This window comes from Malaya genurostris, chromosome 2 (assembly GCF_030247185.1).
Source record: "Malaya genurostris strain Urasoe2022 chromosome 2, Malgen_1.1, whole genome shotgun sequence".
Classification (NCBI taxonomy): domain Eukaryota; kingdom Metazoa; phylum Arthropoda; class Insecta; order Diptera; family Culicidae; genus Malaya; species Malaya genurostris.
The window spans coordinates 298,176,102-298,195,740 of record NC_080571.1 but is presented as its reverse complement, the minus strand read 5'-3'; the positions used below and the strand labels follow the sequence as shown (position 1 = coordinate 298,195,740).

General features: G+C 37.8%; 1 protein-coding gene across 1 annotated transcript; it reads left to right on the top strand.

Annotated features, from left to right (window-relative positions):
- The first annotated feature begins 7,225 nt into the window (after positions 1 to 7,225).
- LOC131429285 (uncharacterized) lies at positions 7,226 to 19,133 on the top strand. Its single transcript, XM_058593336.1, has 4 exons — positions 7,226 to 7,307; positions 15,487 to 16,755; positions 16,829 to 18,786; positions 18,867 to 19,133. The coding sequence occupies exons 1-4, from the start codon at positions 7,226 to 7,228 to the stop codon at positions 19,131 to 19,133; spliced, it is 3,576 nt and encodes a 1,191-aa protein (XP_058449319.1).
- The last annotated feature ends 506 nt before the right edge of the window (positions 19,134 to 19,639 follow it).

The following is a 19,639-nucleotide window of genomic DNA, read 5'->3' as shown; positions in this document are numbered from 1 at the left end:
TTAGAATTTAAATTTTAAACACAATCCTGCACGTCTCGAGTATTTGTAAACACACAATTATTGATACAAAGTGGGTGCCTAGACAACCTAAGAAGTAAAAAAGCATAGCAAAAGATGAAGTTCTTCATATATAAGACATGCATTTGAACACTACGTCCAGAAGTTTTTCAAATATCGACGACCTGACGAGCAATCCTTATTGGGAGGCTTATACGTTGAACGAAATAGAGTTACCACCTCAAATAATCTCCTGTAATTTCAAATTGTGTTTACATTAAACTTACCAAAATACTGCGAAAATTGAATTAAGTCCCCTTACGTCGTACTAAAAGTTAATTGCCTCTCCGGTTTAATGAAACACCAACAAAAAAACGAATACAACAAAACAACATTCCCATTCTACAAATAACGCAGCTGCGCCACACGGGAATGTGTAGGTATAAACTTTATCCAGAGGTGTGAAAATAAAGGGCGGAGTTTGATGGGTGTGCGCGAGTGAGTGTAAGCGCAGCCTAGCGCAACAATCGTGGATAAAAACAGAAATGAGAGGTGGCAGTCCCGCGGCAGCTGGTAGCTTTCGTTCGTGGCAGTATGGGTGTGCTGGAAGCGCGCAATGGATGGATGAATCGGTAGTGCCGTTGCCTCTGGCCGTCCATGGTCGCGATCGGTTTGCCAGGATCAACCAAGATAATAAAGCCATATTACGGTGCGCGGAGGTTACGAAGCCGAACGAAGCGTGAAAACGAAATGAATAACGTTGCTGCTGCTGCTGCTGCTGTTCAGGTAATGGATGATGATGGGTTCAGGTTTGAAGCGAAACATTGCCAGAGAGGAGGGAGAGCATAGGCAGGGGGCTTTCGGCAGATAAGCGAAAGCATGTTTATGTGCGGTGCAAGCCGGTCATGTTGTGTTTGTTGATGGTGCGTGTGTTGCGAATATGTTAAGTTTTCCTGTTTCAGTTGCATTTGCCGAGTGATGTTTTGTTTGTCCGACATTCGGTTCAAACGCGGCGTGATTCAACTGAACCGAGGGTTTATATTTCATGACGCATTGATGCGGAATATTTGTTTTAGTAGGGTGCTGCGAAATGATCGCCTAACATTACCTCAGTTGTTATTTCGATTTATTGTCTCCTACTTATTTAGTAGTATCGGTGCTAGTATTTTGAGAAATACTCATATATTACTGTATAAAGATCACTAATTGTAACTGGAACTGTAATTTCAAAGTAAAATAAAAGTACTAATTCGAAATACAATTGAATTCCATTAATATTATATATGTCATAAAACAAAGTATAACAGACGAAATAATACAGATACGTGTTTCGGATGTTAATTACATCCTTCTTCAGTGATACTATTTAGAAGTCTGTTAGATATAAAGATGTTGAAAGTCGAATAATAAAGGGTGATTTTTTAAGAGCTTGAGAACTTTTTTAAACAATAAAACGCATAAAATTTGCAAAATCTCATCGGTTCTTTATTTTAAACGTTAGATTGGTACATGACATTTACTTTTTGAAGATAATTTCATTTAAATGTTGACCGCGGCTGCGTCTTAGGTGGTCCATTCGGAAAGTCCAATTTTGGGCAACTTTTTCGAGCATTTCGGCCGGAATAGCCCGAATTTCTTCGGAAATGTTGTCTTCCAAAGCTGGAATAGTTACTGGCTTATTTCTGTAGACTTTAGACTTGACGTAGCCCCACAAAAAATAGTCTAAAGGCGTCAAATCGCATGATCTTGGTGGCCAACTTACCGGTCCATTTCTTGAGATGAATTGTTCTCCGAAGTTTTCCCTCAAAATGGCCATAGAATCGCGAGCTGTGTGGCATGTAGCGCCATCTTGTTGAAACCACATGTCAACCAAGTTCAGTTCTTCCATTTTTGGCAACAAAAAGTTTGTTAGCATCGAACGATAGCGATCGCCATTCACTGTAACGTTGCGTCCAACAGCATCTTTGAAAAAATACGGTCCAATGATTCCACCAGCGTACAAACCACACCAAACAGTGCATTTTTCGGGATGCATGGGCAGTTCTTGAACGGCTTCTGGTTGCTCTTCACTCCAAATGCGGCAATTTTGCTTATTTACGTAGCCATTCAACCAGAAATGAGCCTCATCGCTGAACAAAATTTGTCGATAAAAAAGCGGATTTTCCGAATGGACCACCTAAGACGCAGCCGCGGTCAACATTTAAATGAAATTATCTTCAAAAAGTAAATGTCATGTACCAATCTAACGTTTAAAATAAAGAACCGATGAGATTTTGCAAATTTTATGCGTTTTATTGTTTAAAAAAGTTCTCAAGCTCTTAAAAAATCACCCTTTAGTTTGAGTATGAATGTACATAGCTTTATTGTGATCCTTTTACTCATTTTAAAGTTTTACATTAACATTTCCTGAAAATTATACCAAAATCGAGGTAATTACTTTATGAAAATGTTTGCAACATTGAAAGTGTTCTAGATAAAAAATGCGTATTGAAGCTAAATGAAAATCGTAGAAGGTTTTCGTTGAATTGCGTCGTTTCAGCTTATCAACACATACAGGGTGATTTTTTAAGAGCTTGAGAACTTTTTTAAACAATAAAACGCATAAAATTTGCAAAATCTCATCGGTTCTTTATTTTAAACGTTAGATTGGTACATGACATTTACTTTTTTTAGATAATTTCATTTAAATGTTGACCGCGGCTGCGTCTTAGGTGGTCCATTCGGAAAATCCGCTTTTTTATCGACAAATTTTGTTCAGCGATGAGGCTCATTTCTGGTTGAATGGCTACGTAAATAAGCAAAATTGCCGCATTTGGAGTGAAGAGCAACCAGAAGCCGTTCAAGAACTGCCAATGCATCCCGAAAAATGCACTGTTTGGTGTGGTTTGTACGCTGGTGGAATCATTGGACCGTATTTTTTCAAAGATGCTGTTGGACGCAACGTTACAGTGAATGGCGATCGCTATCGTTCGATGCTAACAAACTTTTTGTTGCCAAAAATGGAAAAACTGAACTTGGTTGACATGTGGTTTCAACAAGATGGCACTACATGCCACACAGCTCGCGATTCTATGGCCATTTTGAGGGAAAACTTCGGAGAACAATTCATCTCAAGAAATGGACCGGTAAGTTGGCCACCAAGATCATGCGATTTAACGCCTTTAGACTATTTTTTGTGGGGCTACGTCAAGTCTAAAGTCTACAGAAATAAGCCAGTAACTATTCCAGCTTTGGAAGACAACATTTCCGAAGAAATTCGGGCTATTCCGGCCGAAATGCTCGAAAAAGTTGCCCAAAATTGGACTTTCCGAATGGACCACCTAAGACGCAGCCGCGGTCAACATTTAAATGAAATTATCTTCAAAAAGTAAATGTCATGTACCAATCTAACGTTTAAAATAAAGAACCTATGAGATTTTGCAAATTTTATGCGTTTTATTGTTTAAAAAAGTTCTCAAGCTCTTAAAAAATCACCCTGTATTTTATAGTTCAAGTAATGCACGAGCAATTATAGTCAAAAATTGATCAAATTCGATTCCTGTTTGACCAATTGTTTCGTCAGTTCGCTTTCTCATCTCTCCAAGTCAGTCGATAAAACAAATCCGCTTACCTTCGAGACGGAAGAAACCAAGTTCAGTATTGTGTAGTGAAAAATAGAACGACCTCGGAATGAGTGAACCAAAAGCTACCGCCGCTACGAAAGAATACAATTATTGTTGACTTCAGGCAGTGCAAAATACAACCTTCGATACGAGAACTTGAAGGTTTGCATAAGGAGCAAATGCAGCTTGACATTAAACGTGTGCATTTACTTCAATGCAATAAGACAAATAATGTTGTTTACATCCAGTTTTATAAAGAGTTGGGTGCATTTCAATTCGCAAAAGACAATAACAATGTGCCCTATGCGGAGCACGAAAACATTGAGTATAACATTCCTGTATATATGGAAGATAGTGCTATAGAAGTGCGTGTGCTTGATCTTCCCTCAAGTGTCTTCGATCCTTTTATACGCAAAACTATGTCCCAATACGGAGAGATTTTCTCTATCGAAAAATTAAAGTGGAAGAACGTTTTCCCCGATATTCTAAATGGCGTACGTTTGTTACGCATGCGCTTGAAGAGGCCTATACCTTCTTGTGTGACTTTCGGTCAGGATACAAGAATCCCGTGCAAATCACTTGTTACCTATGACAATCATGATGGAACTACAAGCCAACGCAAAAAGGGGCTATTTCAGTAAACTGTAAACTTATTCTAAGATTACTGTCATACTTTTCGAATTGGGTTTTACTCAACATTTCCTTTGACTATGCCCCGATATTTCTCTTGACTCATGTCTCATGTCAACCAAAAGTTATATGGATTTGAAATCAAGTAGTTTCTTCCAAAATTTTGAAAATCATTATGAGACGACGTAGACTGGAAGGAAAACGAAATTAAGTATGGTGCCCCCCGGTGAACGATCAAAAAGGTTGAAGCCGTTTTAAAAAAAAAGTGATACAAAATAAAAGGATAGCGGACGCAATCGCGGTTTGTAAACATTCGAACGAAATATCGATTGTTTTGTTCTAATTTTTAATTTGACTTTCAAAGCTGACATGAAGTATGCATTTAGAGCTAGAACAATCCTGAATATGGCCTTAGAGAACGTTCAACACAGTGCTATGATCGTTATGACGACTTTATGTCAAACCAACTAAAAATTAAAAATTCATACTCCAAGTAACTATACCAGAATGGAAAACTATTCCACCCATTCCCTGAAAATGGACTCGTAATCGAAATTTTCACAAACTCGGATATACCATCGAGCCAATGGAAGTACTCTGGATGTGATAAAACGTAAGAAAAACAGGAAACAGTCAATTGCACTCAGCACAGACTGGTACCCATACGGTACTAAAACCGCTAAATGCGAACAGAGGCTGTGGATCATCTCTCAAATTATTTTATCTTTTGTTAAAATCTGACAGCCGAGTAGTTATTTTGTAGTTTTCAAAAATATCCCTGCTCGAGAGCATTATTATATTTAAAAAGTTTGATATTTATTTTCCTACACTGAAAAATATCTTGCAAAAAAAATCAGATCTTCACTATTAAAATAAAGTTCCCATTTATGTAGAATCTTCGTCCCATTTTCGACAAAACTAGAAAAATTTATTTAATAGGTAAATAGAATTTTCTCAATAATGGGTAAAGCAAATATGTGCTAAAAATTGGGTGGTTCATTACACGGTTTTACATGAGGGAACGAAGAGAAAATGGGTAGAAAATTACCCATTTTGAAGTGATTCAAAAATCAAACATGATGTATTTTCGGATTGCTTAGAAATAGCACAATGAATTAAAGTAATCAATAAATTGGTCATCTTCTCTCGAGACGGAAGATATGTAACCCCTTAATAATGTTAGATATCCATGTAGATGCAAAATGTGATAGAATTGTTGAGGCCAGCTCTCGATGAACATTAAAAAGGTCGCAATTGCAAATGACAGTTTCTCTTAGTTTACTTTCACTTTCAATTAACGCATGGGCTGAAAAGTCCCGGGCCTAACACATAGATGGCGCTAGTTTGATTGCAGTCATCTTTTTTTAACATTCAGGGGTTTTGTTGGTTTGTGCAAAAAGCACATATTTTGTTTTTATTTCTTCGCGTTTCGCCTTCGGCTCGTCAGTGCTTAAAGCAGTTCAATCTGAACTGCCATCTCGTGCCTAGCAGTTCAACTTAAACCGCTAAGCAGACGCAAAGTTTGCACTATTTATGCAACCCTCAAATAATATTGCACAAGTGCTATATTATTTCTGACGTCTCAGGCGTAAACGAATGACGGCTTATTACTGGCCGTCGCAGAATGTGAACATTTAGGGGTTTTGTTGGTTTGTTCAAAAAGCACATATTTTGTTTCTATTTCTTCGCGTTTCACCTTCGTCTCGTCAGTGCTTCAAGCAGTTAGTTGCTTAAGCAAGTTAGTTAATACTAACTTTTAAAAGACAGCTGTAAAAATTTTATGATATTTTATTCATTTGTTTGTGAGTTATTGTTCTAAGAGAGACGCTACTTTTGTTACGTTCAGAACAATGGATCAAAAACAATTTCGTGTTTCAATTTTATACTGCTTCTTGATGGGAAAAAAACCATTCAAGCGAAACTTGAAAAGTATTATGGAGACTCCGCTTAATCAGAAACAACATTAAATGCTGGTTTGCTGACTTCAAACGTGGTCATAGAGACACCGATGATACGACGTCACCAATGATGTGGACGTTCGAATGAGGCTGTAACACCAAAAAACTGAAAAAACAAAATCACAAAATCGGTTTGAACGATCGAAAAGTGAAATTGCGTAAGTTAGCTGATATCGTAAAGATATCAAAAGAACGTGTTGGCTTTATATTGCATGAGCATTTAACTATGAGAAAGCTCTATTCAAAGTGGGTGCCGCATTTGCTCACTGTTGACCAAAAACGAGAACCTGTTGATGATTCTGAGCAGTGTTTGGCCATGTTTAAACGTAACCAAAATTTTTGCATCGATATGTGACAATGGATGAAACATGGATTCTTCACTTCACTCCGGAATTAAACGATCGTCATCTGAGTGGACAACTGGTGAACGTCATCCAAAGCGCCCGAGAGCATCGACAATCGGCTGGAAAGGTTATGGTCTCGGTATTTTGGGATGTGCGTGGTGTAGTATTTATCGACTATCTTGAGAAAGGAAATACCATTAACAGTGAATATTATATGACGTTCAAAGGCTGAAATTGCAAAGAAACGACCGCATATGACAAAGAAAACAGTTTTGTTTCATCAAGACGACGCACCGTGTCACAAGTCAATCCAAACAATGACAAAACTACATGAATTGAACTTCGAATTGCTCCCACATCCACCGTATTCGCCAGATTTGGCCCTCCAGCGACTACTGACTGTTCGCAAACCTGATAAAAATGCTCACCGGTAAAAAAATTCGCACGAATGAAGAGGTTATCGCTGAAACTGTGGTCTATTTCGAGGCAAAAGGTAAATCGTTCTACAAACGTGGTATTGAAATGTTAGAGCAGCGCTGGAATGATTGCATTGCTCTTGATGGAGATTACGTTGATGAATAAAGTTAATTTTGAACCAAAAAATCGTGTTCTCGTTTTTATTTATCCTATGTGAAGTGTTAGACGGAAGGATAATGCTGTTGTTCCAATTAGAGTTGCTTTCAAAACGGAAAGTATGAAAGATGCGTTGCTGAATAAGAAGCAGGAGTATAGTCCCTTGCTTACAACGGCAGTAGACAGTTCAATGAGCATCAATGGTACAGAAATGAGAGTCGCAATTCGTGAAGAGTTGTCGGCTTACTCCTTGGAGTTACTAAGGGAAATGCGGGAACAGCAGAGGTCATTGAATATTAAATATGTATGGCCTAGTCGCAGAGGGATAATCTTAGTGAAAAAAGAAAATAATTCAAAAATAGACAAAATCAGTTGTGAACTAGACATTGCACGCATTTTTGATCTATATAAACTAGATAATTCTGTTGTCTCATCGCCAGAACAAATAGCTCCCAAACGAAAAAGAAATTGAATATTGTTTTTTTAACTTTTTCAACTCTTTTTTAACTTTTATATTTTTATTAATTAAATGGACAACACAAATCAGAAAAAACTTTTCCCTCGACAATATTTATAATTTCAATGATAGCTACGTTAGTAATGATAAACAAACGTTAAAAATTTTACAGTGGAATGTTAGAGGTATAAATGAACTGTCCAAGTTTGACGTAATTCTACAGGACCTAGAGAATTGTAAAACTTCTATAGACGTTATCGTTATTGGAGAGACATGGCATAAAAATGAAAACTGCATCCTTCACGAAATACCACAATATAGAGCCTATTTTGCTTGCAGGAATCACTCTAGTGGTGGATTAGCCGTATATGTGAAACAAAACATTCAACATAGACTTATTAAAGTTCATACTCTTGATGGGTTCCATCACATACACATTGAACTGTGTGTCAAAGGACAGTTTTATGATGTTCATGGAGTATATCGCCTGCCCAGTTATGAGTTTAATGATTTTTTTGTATATTTAGAAAGTTTTATGTATGAAGTCCAACCTAAACGTTCGTGATTTATTGTAGGTGATGTGAATGTCCCAGTTAATATGATTAACCACAACATTGTGACAAGATATAGGGCACTGTTAGATTCTTACAGTTTTATTTGTACAAACTGTTTTCCTATTCGACCAACTAGTAACAACATACTTGACCATGTTTTATGTAAACTTGACGACGTAAATCGAGTACGAAATGACACTATTTTTAATAACCTTAGTGATCATTCACAAGTATTATCAACTATTGAGCTTTTTGTTGAAAAAGATCCAATGTTACTGACAAAAAAGGTCATTAATCGTCGTCAAATTAATCGCGAATTTTCAAGTTTTATGAACAGTATTGATATCAATGAAAATGCAGAATCTATACTTCAATCAATAATGTATACATACAATCACTTACTTGAGCGTTATAGCAGAACAGTAACAAAAACTATCAAAGTGAAGGGTTCTTACTGTCCTTGGATGTCTTTTGATCTTTGGACTCTGATAAAAATAAAGAGTAACTATCTCCAGCGCGTCAAAAGTAATCCGACAGATTTACATCTCAAGCAAATGCTTCTACATATCTCTAAAAAAGTTGATACCTTGAAAAAAAAGAGTAAACAATTGTTTTACGAAAACTTGCTTACCAATACACCTCTCTCAAAATTTTGGAAAATTTTGAAAATCTCATTCGGCTTAACCAAGAAAAACGACCATTTGTATCCATTGAAGGGGAACGTAGCAACCCGCTATAGGACCTTTATTATTTCTCTTATACATACATGATTTAGGCAACTTGAATCTTAACGGTACTCCAAGACTCTTTGCCGATGATACAGCCTTATTTTATCCCTATCATAATATCAGTACCATTATAAGCTCGATGAACAGTGACCTAGATGTCCTTGACAAATATCTCAACGCTAATTTATTGTCATTGAATTTACTTAAAACGAAATATATATGATTTTTCGTTCCATGCGAAAAGTGTTACCAATTCATGACAACCCGAAGCTAACAGATTACGTGATTGAAAATGTAAAATGCTTTAAATACCTGGGCATACATCTTGACCCTACGTTATCTTGGACTCATCATATAAGATTTGTTGAAAAGCGTTTCGCATCTTACTGTGGTATCATGTGGAGAGTGCGATCATATGTTCCTCGGCGTGCACTTTTAAACTACTACTATGCTTATATTCACTCACAACTTAATTATCTTGTATCAGTCTGGGACCATCCAGACACATCGTAACATACAGTTTTCAACTCCAAACCATTTGTACGCGACGCGCCGTAATGGCAACTTGCAACGCATTCGAACAACCACAAAGGCGTATTCTGTTTGTTGGTCCTACAAAATTTATTGCACTTCCTTTTGACATACAACAAATCAACATCCGTACCATATTTAGATCAAGATTGTAGCACTACTTTAGACAAAGACTGAATGAAATTTTTATACAATAAGCGTAAAGTTTAAACAATCGTAATCTATCTGTATATCAATGTTAGTTAAACGTCAACAGTATTATATTATTCAAATTTAGATATTAAACGTGGATCCCTTAAAAGGAAACTTATTTCCACGGGATTCCACATCAATAAATTAGTTAATTGCACATCTTATAATAAATTGTTTCAATCTCAGTTCATCTTGTTTTTTTTGTTAGTATTAAAATTTTGCCAGTGTTAATGAACTGAGATTAGTTGCGTCCATTACCAGGGGGCTTCTTGTTGAGCTTTTTGGTGTGGGGGAGTGTGGGATGAAATGAGAGTCAAACGCCAAACTTTTAATTGAGTCGTAGTTTTAATTAAATTTAACTACATTATCGAAATGTCATATTTTAACCAAAAGTTAAAATGATTTGAAAAATAGTTCAAAGCCTAAATCAAATCTAAATTCAAGCAGCAATATGCAAAAATCAACATCCATCTTTTCTCGATATTATTGTGTTTCAATGTTTTGTACGAGGTTACGATGAGCTTAGTTGGTGCGCAACTCTTGATGCCATAGTTTTCATATGACCAATAAACAAAAGATTTTATAACCTATAATTCAATGAATCCTTGCCTGACGTCTATATCTATTGTAAATAGACCGTTATGGTTTTCAGATAATCCGTCTCCATTTCGATTCCACCAGACATCGGAAATATACACAAGAAGTGACTTTGTCGCGATGGACATCTCATAAAACCACAGCTTTTCATTTCAGTTTCATTCAAACTTAATCCAATAAAATATTTATTCTCGTCTCGAGTGATACCGGTGGACACGTGTTCTTGCAGCGGCCGGGGAAAAGGTGTAGCAGTAAGTAAACTCCAGCAGCACCCCGGCAGCCAAACCAGATGCACCACAAAGTCGCAAACAAACATCACAAATGAACCGCTCACACCAAGTTTGTCGGATTTTCCCCTCAGCAAAAAAAAACCTCGCTGAATAGAAGCTGTCATCAAACCACTCCTCTATTTCTTCGCCGTGGTTTTCCTTTGTATCAAACATCGAGATGATAAATTAAAAATATTTTTAGAATAGATGGTCAATAGAAGGAATCACCCATAGGCGACTTTCTTCGGCACGCTCGATGATCGCTGCTGGCGAAAGATGCAACTGCAGCAGCTCATCCGGAGCACAGATAAAGTTGTTATGTTTAGGATGATGCCTAATAACCGAAGTAGCAGCCGACAAAGCATTGTAGTTATTTTGGTTAGAACGCTATTGTGAAGGAAATAATAGGACCAGTCCGTTTCAGTCGGAGCTTCAGATGTATACGGATCGTCTTTTTTTCTGACTTCTTCGACCAGGTAGCCTCTATTATGTCGAGAACTGCACGCTCAATTATTGCAGATGCATCGTTGTACTGGATAATCGGGCCGGAGTCACCACGGGACACCCGCAATTGTCTCCGAATGATGAACCGAAAATGAGTTGTCTTGGAAGCAGTTTGATTGATGTCTTGTTTCAAATTATTTTGAAAAGAAAATACAGTTGTGAGCTAACCGTCGTTTCGCAGTCAAGAAATCGGCCATTTTACAAGTCCAAACTATAAAAATATTGAGTTGAAACTGACATCTCGTTGAATAAACATTCACGACGTGGAGACTGATACAAAAGCTGGGCTATGAAAAATAAACACCGTTGGGTACATTAAAACCAACGAGCGAAACTTGCTTTTTATGAGGACTTGTATACGTACGTGGGTCCCATTATTTATCACCAGGGCAACAAAGTTGACCGGAGACTATCTGGTTTAATTGCTGTGGTCAAGCGCTACGCTTATTCAGGATTTATGGTTCGAGCTTACTGCTAAAATTAAATTCAAATAAAAATATTGCCCCAACTGAACGTTGTACACAGACCCGTTAAAACGTTGGTTTATTGGCTTGAGCTAGAGATACTTTCGGATGTCAGATAAGAGAAAAAAACAATACAAATTATAATTAGAAATTTTGTTTTACATTAAGTTTACCCCAAAGTGTGATGGATATCTGGTTTGGGGAGGGAATTTTTTTTTATAAAAATGCGATCGCGATTTTCATCGTTTATTCTACCGACGGTTGTTTCGTTTCAACTTTCTCATTCAAACCAACAATCTGTAAATTTGATCATACATTTTTGATCCTGTTGTAAATGTCACAAACCATTTCTGATTCTAATTTCGTATTCTAGTGTATCTTTTCCGATAGGAAAAAGGATTCATTTTGCTGCTGTAAGCTCACCTAGAAAAACGGATCACCGCCCCGGACTCAACCCCCATATGCCGGCTGCTGCATCGCACCACAGAAGGCGGCTTCTGCTTTGGTACATTCGACACTTCTGCTTCGCTGCCGAAAGTACTCTAATTTGGGGTTAATAAAGAGCTATCCCGGTGTGCGTTCGTCTGTTGTTCCCCTTCGTCGGCCGTATATGTACTATCATTATTGGGAATAATTTTTAACCCATTTTACTTGGCGTTCACTTGCTCGGCTGAAAAAACTTTATTGTACTCGCTTATTGTTGGTACAATCAATGGGTTGTGGGATGATACCGAGCAGTCGAAAAAAAAACGGGAGAAGCGATAGGAAAAAAATGAGGACAGAAGGAACTTTTAATCTTCAGGAAACGTCGATCGCCGGCAAAAGCTTTGAAGTGTAACACCGATGGGGTTGCTTGCGGTGGATTTGTCCTGATTCGTTAATACGTGAAAAAAGGGCTATTTAAATGCGAAATTGACAGAGAAAAGAAAGTAGCGCTCTGTTATTACACGTCACATCACAATATTGTCGGTTTGTTTTCAAATAGTTTCCGTTTCATCGGTGATCCGGAAATGACAGCTGAACCGGTTGATGATGGAACAATCATGTTCAAAGCATTTTTCTCCGAAGCTTGTGACATTCTCTCTTTTGGTTCATTTCAAGTGATCTGGATGCAACGATTAGGTTACTTCAGCTATTCATAAAAAAATATTGTTAAACTGATCTGGATCATGGCTATTAAATAAATTATTAATCATGGTCTTGATTCCGTTGCTCAACATGATCCACAATATTAACTCAGAATGAATTCCGAATCAAATACGAGTGGGTGGGAAAGATTTCCATGTGGAATATACTACGAATTCCGAATAAATAAGTACAGACCTCAGTGCAACAACCGATTCCGAATTAATGCCACCCTCAACCGATTGGTTCGAAAATCTGTTCGAATTGATAAAGAAAAGGTACGTATTCATGCTGATTTTCGTTTAAACTCGGAATAAAACTTTAGTTTTACATAGAAGATATGTATATTTAAAACTTCGTGTTAATCAAATATAAAGAACTAGCTAAGAACAAGTCTCCCTTAAATTCCAACATAAACCATTGAAACTTTCTGAAAACCAACAATTTTTTCCTTGATAGAATCCTCCAATCTACCATAAATCAAATATTTTATTTATGATTCTACCAATCTCGGAAGATTTTTACTTTTTTATATAATTTTTTTTTATACTCAAACTAACATTCACTGATATTTCAACCGAAATTTCCCTGACTTTTTCTGTTCCTGTACTCCAGTCCGTACCTAGGATTTTATTTCGGGATGATCCATTTGACTTCACCAGTTCCGGAAGCACAGGAAAAAGCGGTCAAAAACATCGAAATAGAACTCATACTGATTTCTCAGGTATAGCTTAACCTATTTTACGAACTTGATAGATGTAGTTATTCCATACGACATTCCATTTAATCGAGATCCAACTTCTAGGTCCGGAAATACAGAGTGATGTGTGTTGAAAATTATAAATCGTCATTAGAAGAAACGATGCAACCAAAATAGAAAAAAAATTTCTCTTCTTGGTTCAAAACTGTTTCAATTACAAGATTTTATTGGCTGGTTATTATACAAACTTCGCTTTAACGGCTTCTTGTTTTCGGTTCCGGAATTAGCGGCCAAAAAATTCTAAAACAGAACGTACATAGATTTGCCTGAGATGACTAGGCCGATTTTCACAAATGATAGAATGGATTCAAATGAAAAGTATCATCCGAATCTAGTTTCTGGTTCCAGAAATATAGAATTTTGAGTGCTCAAAATCTCCAACTAAAATACACGTTTATGTTTCTATATTGACTTCTATTAGAGTTGAAGAAGTACTCGGCTTTTTTGCAGAGTCGGTAGATTGATGAGAGCACAGCGATTCTCGTAACGTGGCAATTGAAGACGATTCATCCAGGACCGATGTGAACATGAGCTGTAACTTCGTATTCAAGAATACTACGTACTAGTGCAGTGCCATGTTTCTTGAGACAATAAAAATCGTAAAACTTGCCCAGAGGTAGGCAGATCTCTCGATCGAGAATGATACCCACGTGTCTTTGGCTATTTGGTTTCGATTTCAGGTTCCGGAAGTAGTGGTCTAAAATTTCAAAACGAGATGATTTGAGGTATGGAAACAGGTAATAGTTCGAGGAAGCCAAATCAGGTGAACACGGTGGCATTTTCCGACCCATTGAAGCTCCCATAAGGCACTCGTGTCGTTTGAAAGCACTCGTGTCGAATTCAGACCATTGTCGGGTAATCATTCTTTCTCAGGTTCATAACAATGGCTCCAGCCAAACATGTATTCAAAGTGCGCTTGCGTTCGTCTTTTTATTTTTGAATAGGTATGTGCGGGATCCAGCAGCAGGATATCTTTTTCATCTGCGGAATCTTTCCGTTCTTCCAGTACAATTTTATATATTATTGTTGTCGTTTTTTGCCCCAGTTTTAACCTCCATTTTATGTAGTTTTGACACTGTCAGGGGCAGTGGCCTTAAAAACAATCTCTCACGGTGTAATCATCAGGATCAACGGCCCTATAACCTTCATTGAACCTTTTTTTCTTGTTTATATTTTTGATTGAGAGAGAGACCAGGGCCCCCCGCTCTAGGTACGTACCTCTCTGTACAGTAAAATGTGAAAAACCAATGATCTTTGTGGTCAATTTCCGCCCCATATATTTTATAATGTTTCATATTCCGGCGGCCTTTTATAATTCCAGAGATGTTCATCTCCTCTGTGTGACGTAGAGTAAGCTAAATTTCTCCCCTCGCACTGACAATTTCAACGAGAGCTCTTCTCTTTCACATAAATACACCACTGTTATATAAAGTGTGTGTGAGGTTTTGTATTAATTATTAACCCTTGTAAAGTAACTTTTACCCCATCAAATATATATCTGATATTTGCACTTATATTACGCGTTTACATTTGAGCCAGTTCGCTTGCGTGGACCCCTCTTGCTTGTATTAAATAGATTCGCTCACTTTTTCTGCTGCTGTCAACCACATCACACTCAAGTAAATCTAGTGCTGGATAAGCGGAGCGATTAACAACAAACATAAGTGGTCCTTCGAGCCGGATTGGGGTTCGGCCTCAGGTAATTTCAATTTCATTTCTACGCATTACAGAGAGGAGTTAATACATGTTGATGGCTAATATGAGTGTTAGCAGAACTCGGGATAGCGAGATTGCAGGTTTAAACAAAAAAAAAAAATGAAGTTGACGCTTGGGTCGATTTGATGTTATTGCTGACGCGTGGGTTAGCAGAGAGAATTACGACGCTCGGGTCGAATTAATAATAATTGCAAATGCGAGACATAAACATGAACTAAAATCTCGGCACTTGGGTCGATTCTATATTTTTGCTGACGGGCGAGAAAATTTTAACGTTTGGGTTGGTCAAACAAAATGGCTGATTAACAGATCGGCAAATAATCACTCACATTAGCCAACAAAAATTTTATACGGCAGTGCTGCTGGAAAATTGGATGAAAACAAAACGGTTGTGATTAAAAGAAAAAATTGTCTCCAACCTCGTCTAATTCTAAAGAAAATTAAAATCACGATTCTAACAAGTTATGTTTCTATACGGTTCACAGATGCTAAAATGTCCAATATTGAAACAAACAGTGAACAGATAAGTCCAACTAGCCCACTTACGGACATTGGGCAGACGGACTACGATCGCATCACAGTGCAAAGGGATCATGGCGTGTCCAGAATGACCGGTATCATCAACACTATGGAAATTTTCCAAGCTGATAGGATGGCACTTCAAACTCGACGTGACATGCTTAAGGAGTGCTACAAATCTTACGATCAAGCGCAAAGTACGTTAGAGCAATGGAATCCCGACGAGAGTTTGAGTCGAGTAGAAGTGGAAATCAACTATATCAATGGCTTAACTGCATTCGAGAGAAAAATTGCATCCAAGGATTCAGAAGATACTAACTGCAATATAGCTAGCAAGGATTCTGTGAGACTTCCAACTGTTGATCTCCCAATATTTTCTGGCCATGGAGAAAACTGGCTGGAATGGTTCGATAAATTCAATGCGTTAATTCATCGACGAAATTCACTAGCTGTAATACAAAAATTCGAGTACTTAAAACTGTCACTCCGTGGCGCAGCATTGGGACTAATTGACTCTTTACCTATTACCGAGGATAACTATAAAATCGCTTATGAAATGATTGAACAAAGATATAACAACCCGAAATTGCTAATTCAAAAACACACACGAGAGTTATTTGAGTTAAAATCATTAGAGTTCGAATCAGCCACCGGATTGAGAAACCTGTTTGATGCTGCCAGAAAGCATCTTCGGTGCCTTGAAAATTTGAGTCAGCCAGTATCATCGTGGGATGCGCTACTAATCCACCTAATGTCCAATAAATTAGATCACGAATCCCGCAGAAACTGGGAGACAGTTGTATCTGGATCCATTCCGCCGCAATATAAGCAATTGGAAAAGTTCGTGTCGGAGAGATGTCAAGTGTTGGATGCTATGCCTCTCAAACGAAAATCTACCACTGATTCCAATAACAATTTACTAAAAAAGTACAAATCAGAAGTAAAAACTTTCACTATAACTAAACCTTTTGGATCTCAGAGATGTCAAGTTTGCTTCAAATCTTCGCATTTCATCGGTAGTTGTAATCAGTACAGGGCTAAATCCTTGGATGAGAAAATTAAAGTGATTAAAAGAGCCTCTTTGTGCTATAATTGTTTGAGACCAGGACACAATGCAGAATTTTGTAGGAGTAGAGGGTGCCTTAAATGCGATCACAAACATCATACGTCGATACATCGAGAAAAACAGTCAACATCGATCAAGAATTTTCACCCATCCAACAGAGTTGAAAATAGTGAGTAATAAAGAGAAAATGCAATTATCGATATAACTTGTTGAATTAATATGTATAATAAACCTTGTTACAGTAATAGATGGAGTGAACGATCATTTAAATAACACGATTATTCCTACCGCATCCATAGTAGTAATGACAAACAACGGTTCTGTTGTGTGTCGCGCGCTGATTGATTCCGGATCCCAATCAAATTTTGTTACCAGCTCCTTCATACGTCGAGCGGGAATTAGTACAAGTCAGGCCTATTGTCAAGTAGCAGGGTTTGGCCAACATTCGCAAACTATCCGAGAGAAGGCAATTATATCATTCAAATCACGTTTGAGCAACTATCGTAAAACGATACCAGCATTGGTTACAGACAAAATCACCGGATTTTTACCATCAACTGATTTGAACACAGACGGATGGGATATGCTGGGTGTGAACCTTGCGGACCCCGGGTTCCATCTCAGCAGTGCAGTTGATATACTGCTTGGCTCAGCTGTAATGTTCGACATCTTGCGCGACGGAAATAAGGAAGTTGGCAAATCCTTACCATATATGCAAAATACTACTTTGGGATGGATAATTGGTGGAACGATAGCACATATTAATGCTAATGTTGCTGTAACCCGATTCATGAACGGCAACACAAACAACGACGTGCGTGCGGATAACTCAGATGAACATAGTTTATGCGAAAAACTGTTCGTGGAAACAACATGTCGAACCAAAGATGGCAAATTCAGTGTTAGGCTACCGCTAAAATCAAAAGTAGCTCAACTCGGTGACTCCAAAAGTTTGGCTCTTGACAAATACCTGCAATTAGAAAAAAGATTCGAGAAAGACTTTTTACTGAAGAACGAATATACACAATTCATGAGCGACTATTTGAAATTAGGTCATATGGAGAGATTAGATGATTCATGTATTTTAATGAATGGACCTATCTTTTATTTTCCACATCATGCCGTGCTTAGACCTGAAAGCAGTACCACCAAATTGAGAACTGTCTTTAATGGATCAGCGACGACATCCAGTGGAATGTCGTTAAACGATGTTATGATGACGGGGCCATCCTTACAACAAGATATTTTCAACATCCTAGTAAGATTTAGATGTCATCGGTATGTTCTGACAGTTGATATAAAGAAAATGTTTAGACAAATCGAAGTGCAAGAAAAAGATCGACAACTACAACTCATACTATGGCGTTTTTCTCCTGAAGATAAAGTGGACACGTATCGCCTTAAGACCGTGACATACGGTACCTGTTCGGCCCCTTTCATTGCAGCTCGATGTCTTAAACAGCTGGCTATAGACTTCGAACATAAGTATCCAGAAGCTTGTCGGATTATTCAGAAGGATTTTTATATGGACGATGCATTGACTGGTCACAATCAGCTGGAAAAGCTTATCGAAATAAAGGACCAACTCATTGAGATTATGAGCAGTGCGAAATTCGAACTTCATAAATGGAGATCAAACGAACAGAGTTTAGCGGATAACGAAAATGAATCGGAAATAGGGAAAATTTTGGGATTGCGTTGGGACACATTACTAGACAGGTTCAGTTTTAGCAATGAAGTCAACGTGCAAGTTGGAATGACTAAACGTAACATTTTATCTGAAATCCAAAAAATCTACGACCCTCTAGGAATTTTAAGTCCCATAATTGTACACGGGAAACTTGTGATGCAGAGCATATGGTCGAAGAAACTGCAATGGGATGAGCCATTACCTGATCAAGTTTCTCAGGAATGGAAATGGTTTTGCAACCAAATAGAGGAGCTCCACAGCATAAGTTTTCCACGGCACGTTACCAACAACGGTAGTCCAATCGAGCTTCACGGGTTTTCCGATGCATCAAGCCGGGCCTACGGTGCTGTAATATATACCCGAAGTATCGTTCATGAGAACGTCCATGTGAGCTTACTTTGCGCTAAATCACGCATAGCTCCATGTGCCGAAAAGAGCGAAAACGAAGATAGGACGATTCCTAGACTGGAGCTTCGGGCTGCCACATTACTGGCAGAGTTGATGGCAAAAGTAAGAAAATCTGTTTCCTTGGATATACAAGGAGTTTACTATTGGACTGATTCAATGGTTACTTTAGATTGGATCGCTAGGCCTACCAAGTCTTGGCCTACATTTATAAGCAATCGCGTAGCGAAAATCAATTCTTTGTCGTCATTCCTAAATTGGAATCATGTACGATCGAAGGAAAATCCAGCCGATTTGATCTCAAGGGGTGTTTCAGCAAGAAAATTAACAGAAACTACGATGTGGTGGACAGGTCCAAACATTTTGCGTACAAAAAACCGTACCTGGGCAAAAATACCAATAAGTACATTAACAACAATTACAAACCAACAGACACAAATTGCAAAACATGAGCCAGATTACAGTTTCATTGATCGGCATTCTACTTTTTTAAAACTGCAAAAAATCATTGCATATTGTTTACGATTCAAACGAAACTGTTTGAAAGGTAAGGCGAACCGCATATTCGGACATCTTACCTTAAAGGAGATGAAACAGTCGCACAACCAAATTATAAAGATAGTTCAAAGGAAACATTTTGCCGGTGAGCTAAAGAACTTAACTACAGGAAAAGCAATAAGCAGATCTAGTAAATTATTAACAATGAACCCGTTTTTGGATAGCGATGGAATAATTCGACTTGGAGGGCGATTACAGGCATCTGGACTGGATTTCAACCAACAGCATCCAATAATCTTACCCACTCAATGCCACGTGACATGGTTGATTGCTGTTCAATACCATGAACTAAATTTACATATCGGGCCTCAAAGTCTTTTGTATGCACTAAGATTGAAATATTGGCCGATACACGGTAAAAGTTTAGTTCGCAAAATTGTGCACCAATGTATGACCTGTT

Excerpts from the sequence above, each read along its gene's own strand:
- LOC131429285 (XM_058593336.1), top strand. The coding sequence starts at position 7,226 with ATGAAAGATGCGTTGCTGAATAAGAAGCAGGAGTATAGTCCCTTGCTT. Across the intron at positions 16,756-16,828 it reads ATCCAACAGAGTTGAAAATA|TAATAGATGGAGTGAACGAT; the intron begins GTGAGTAATAAA and ends ACCTTGTTACAG. Across the intron at positions 18,787-18,866 it reads TGGCAGAGTTGATGGCAAAA|GCCTACCAAGTCTTGGCCTA; the intron begins GTAAGAAAATCT and ends TTGGATCGCTAG.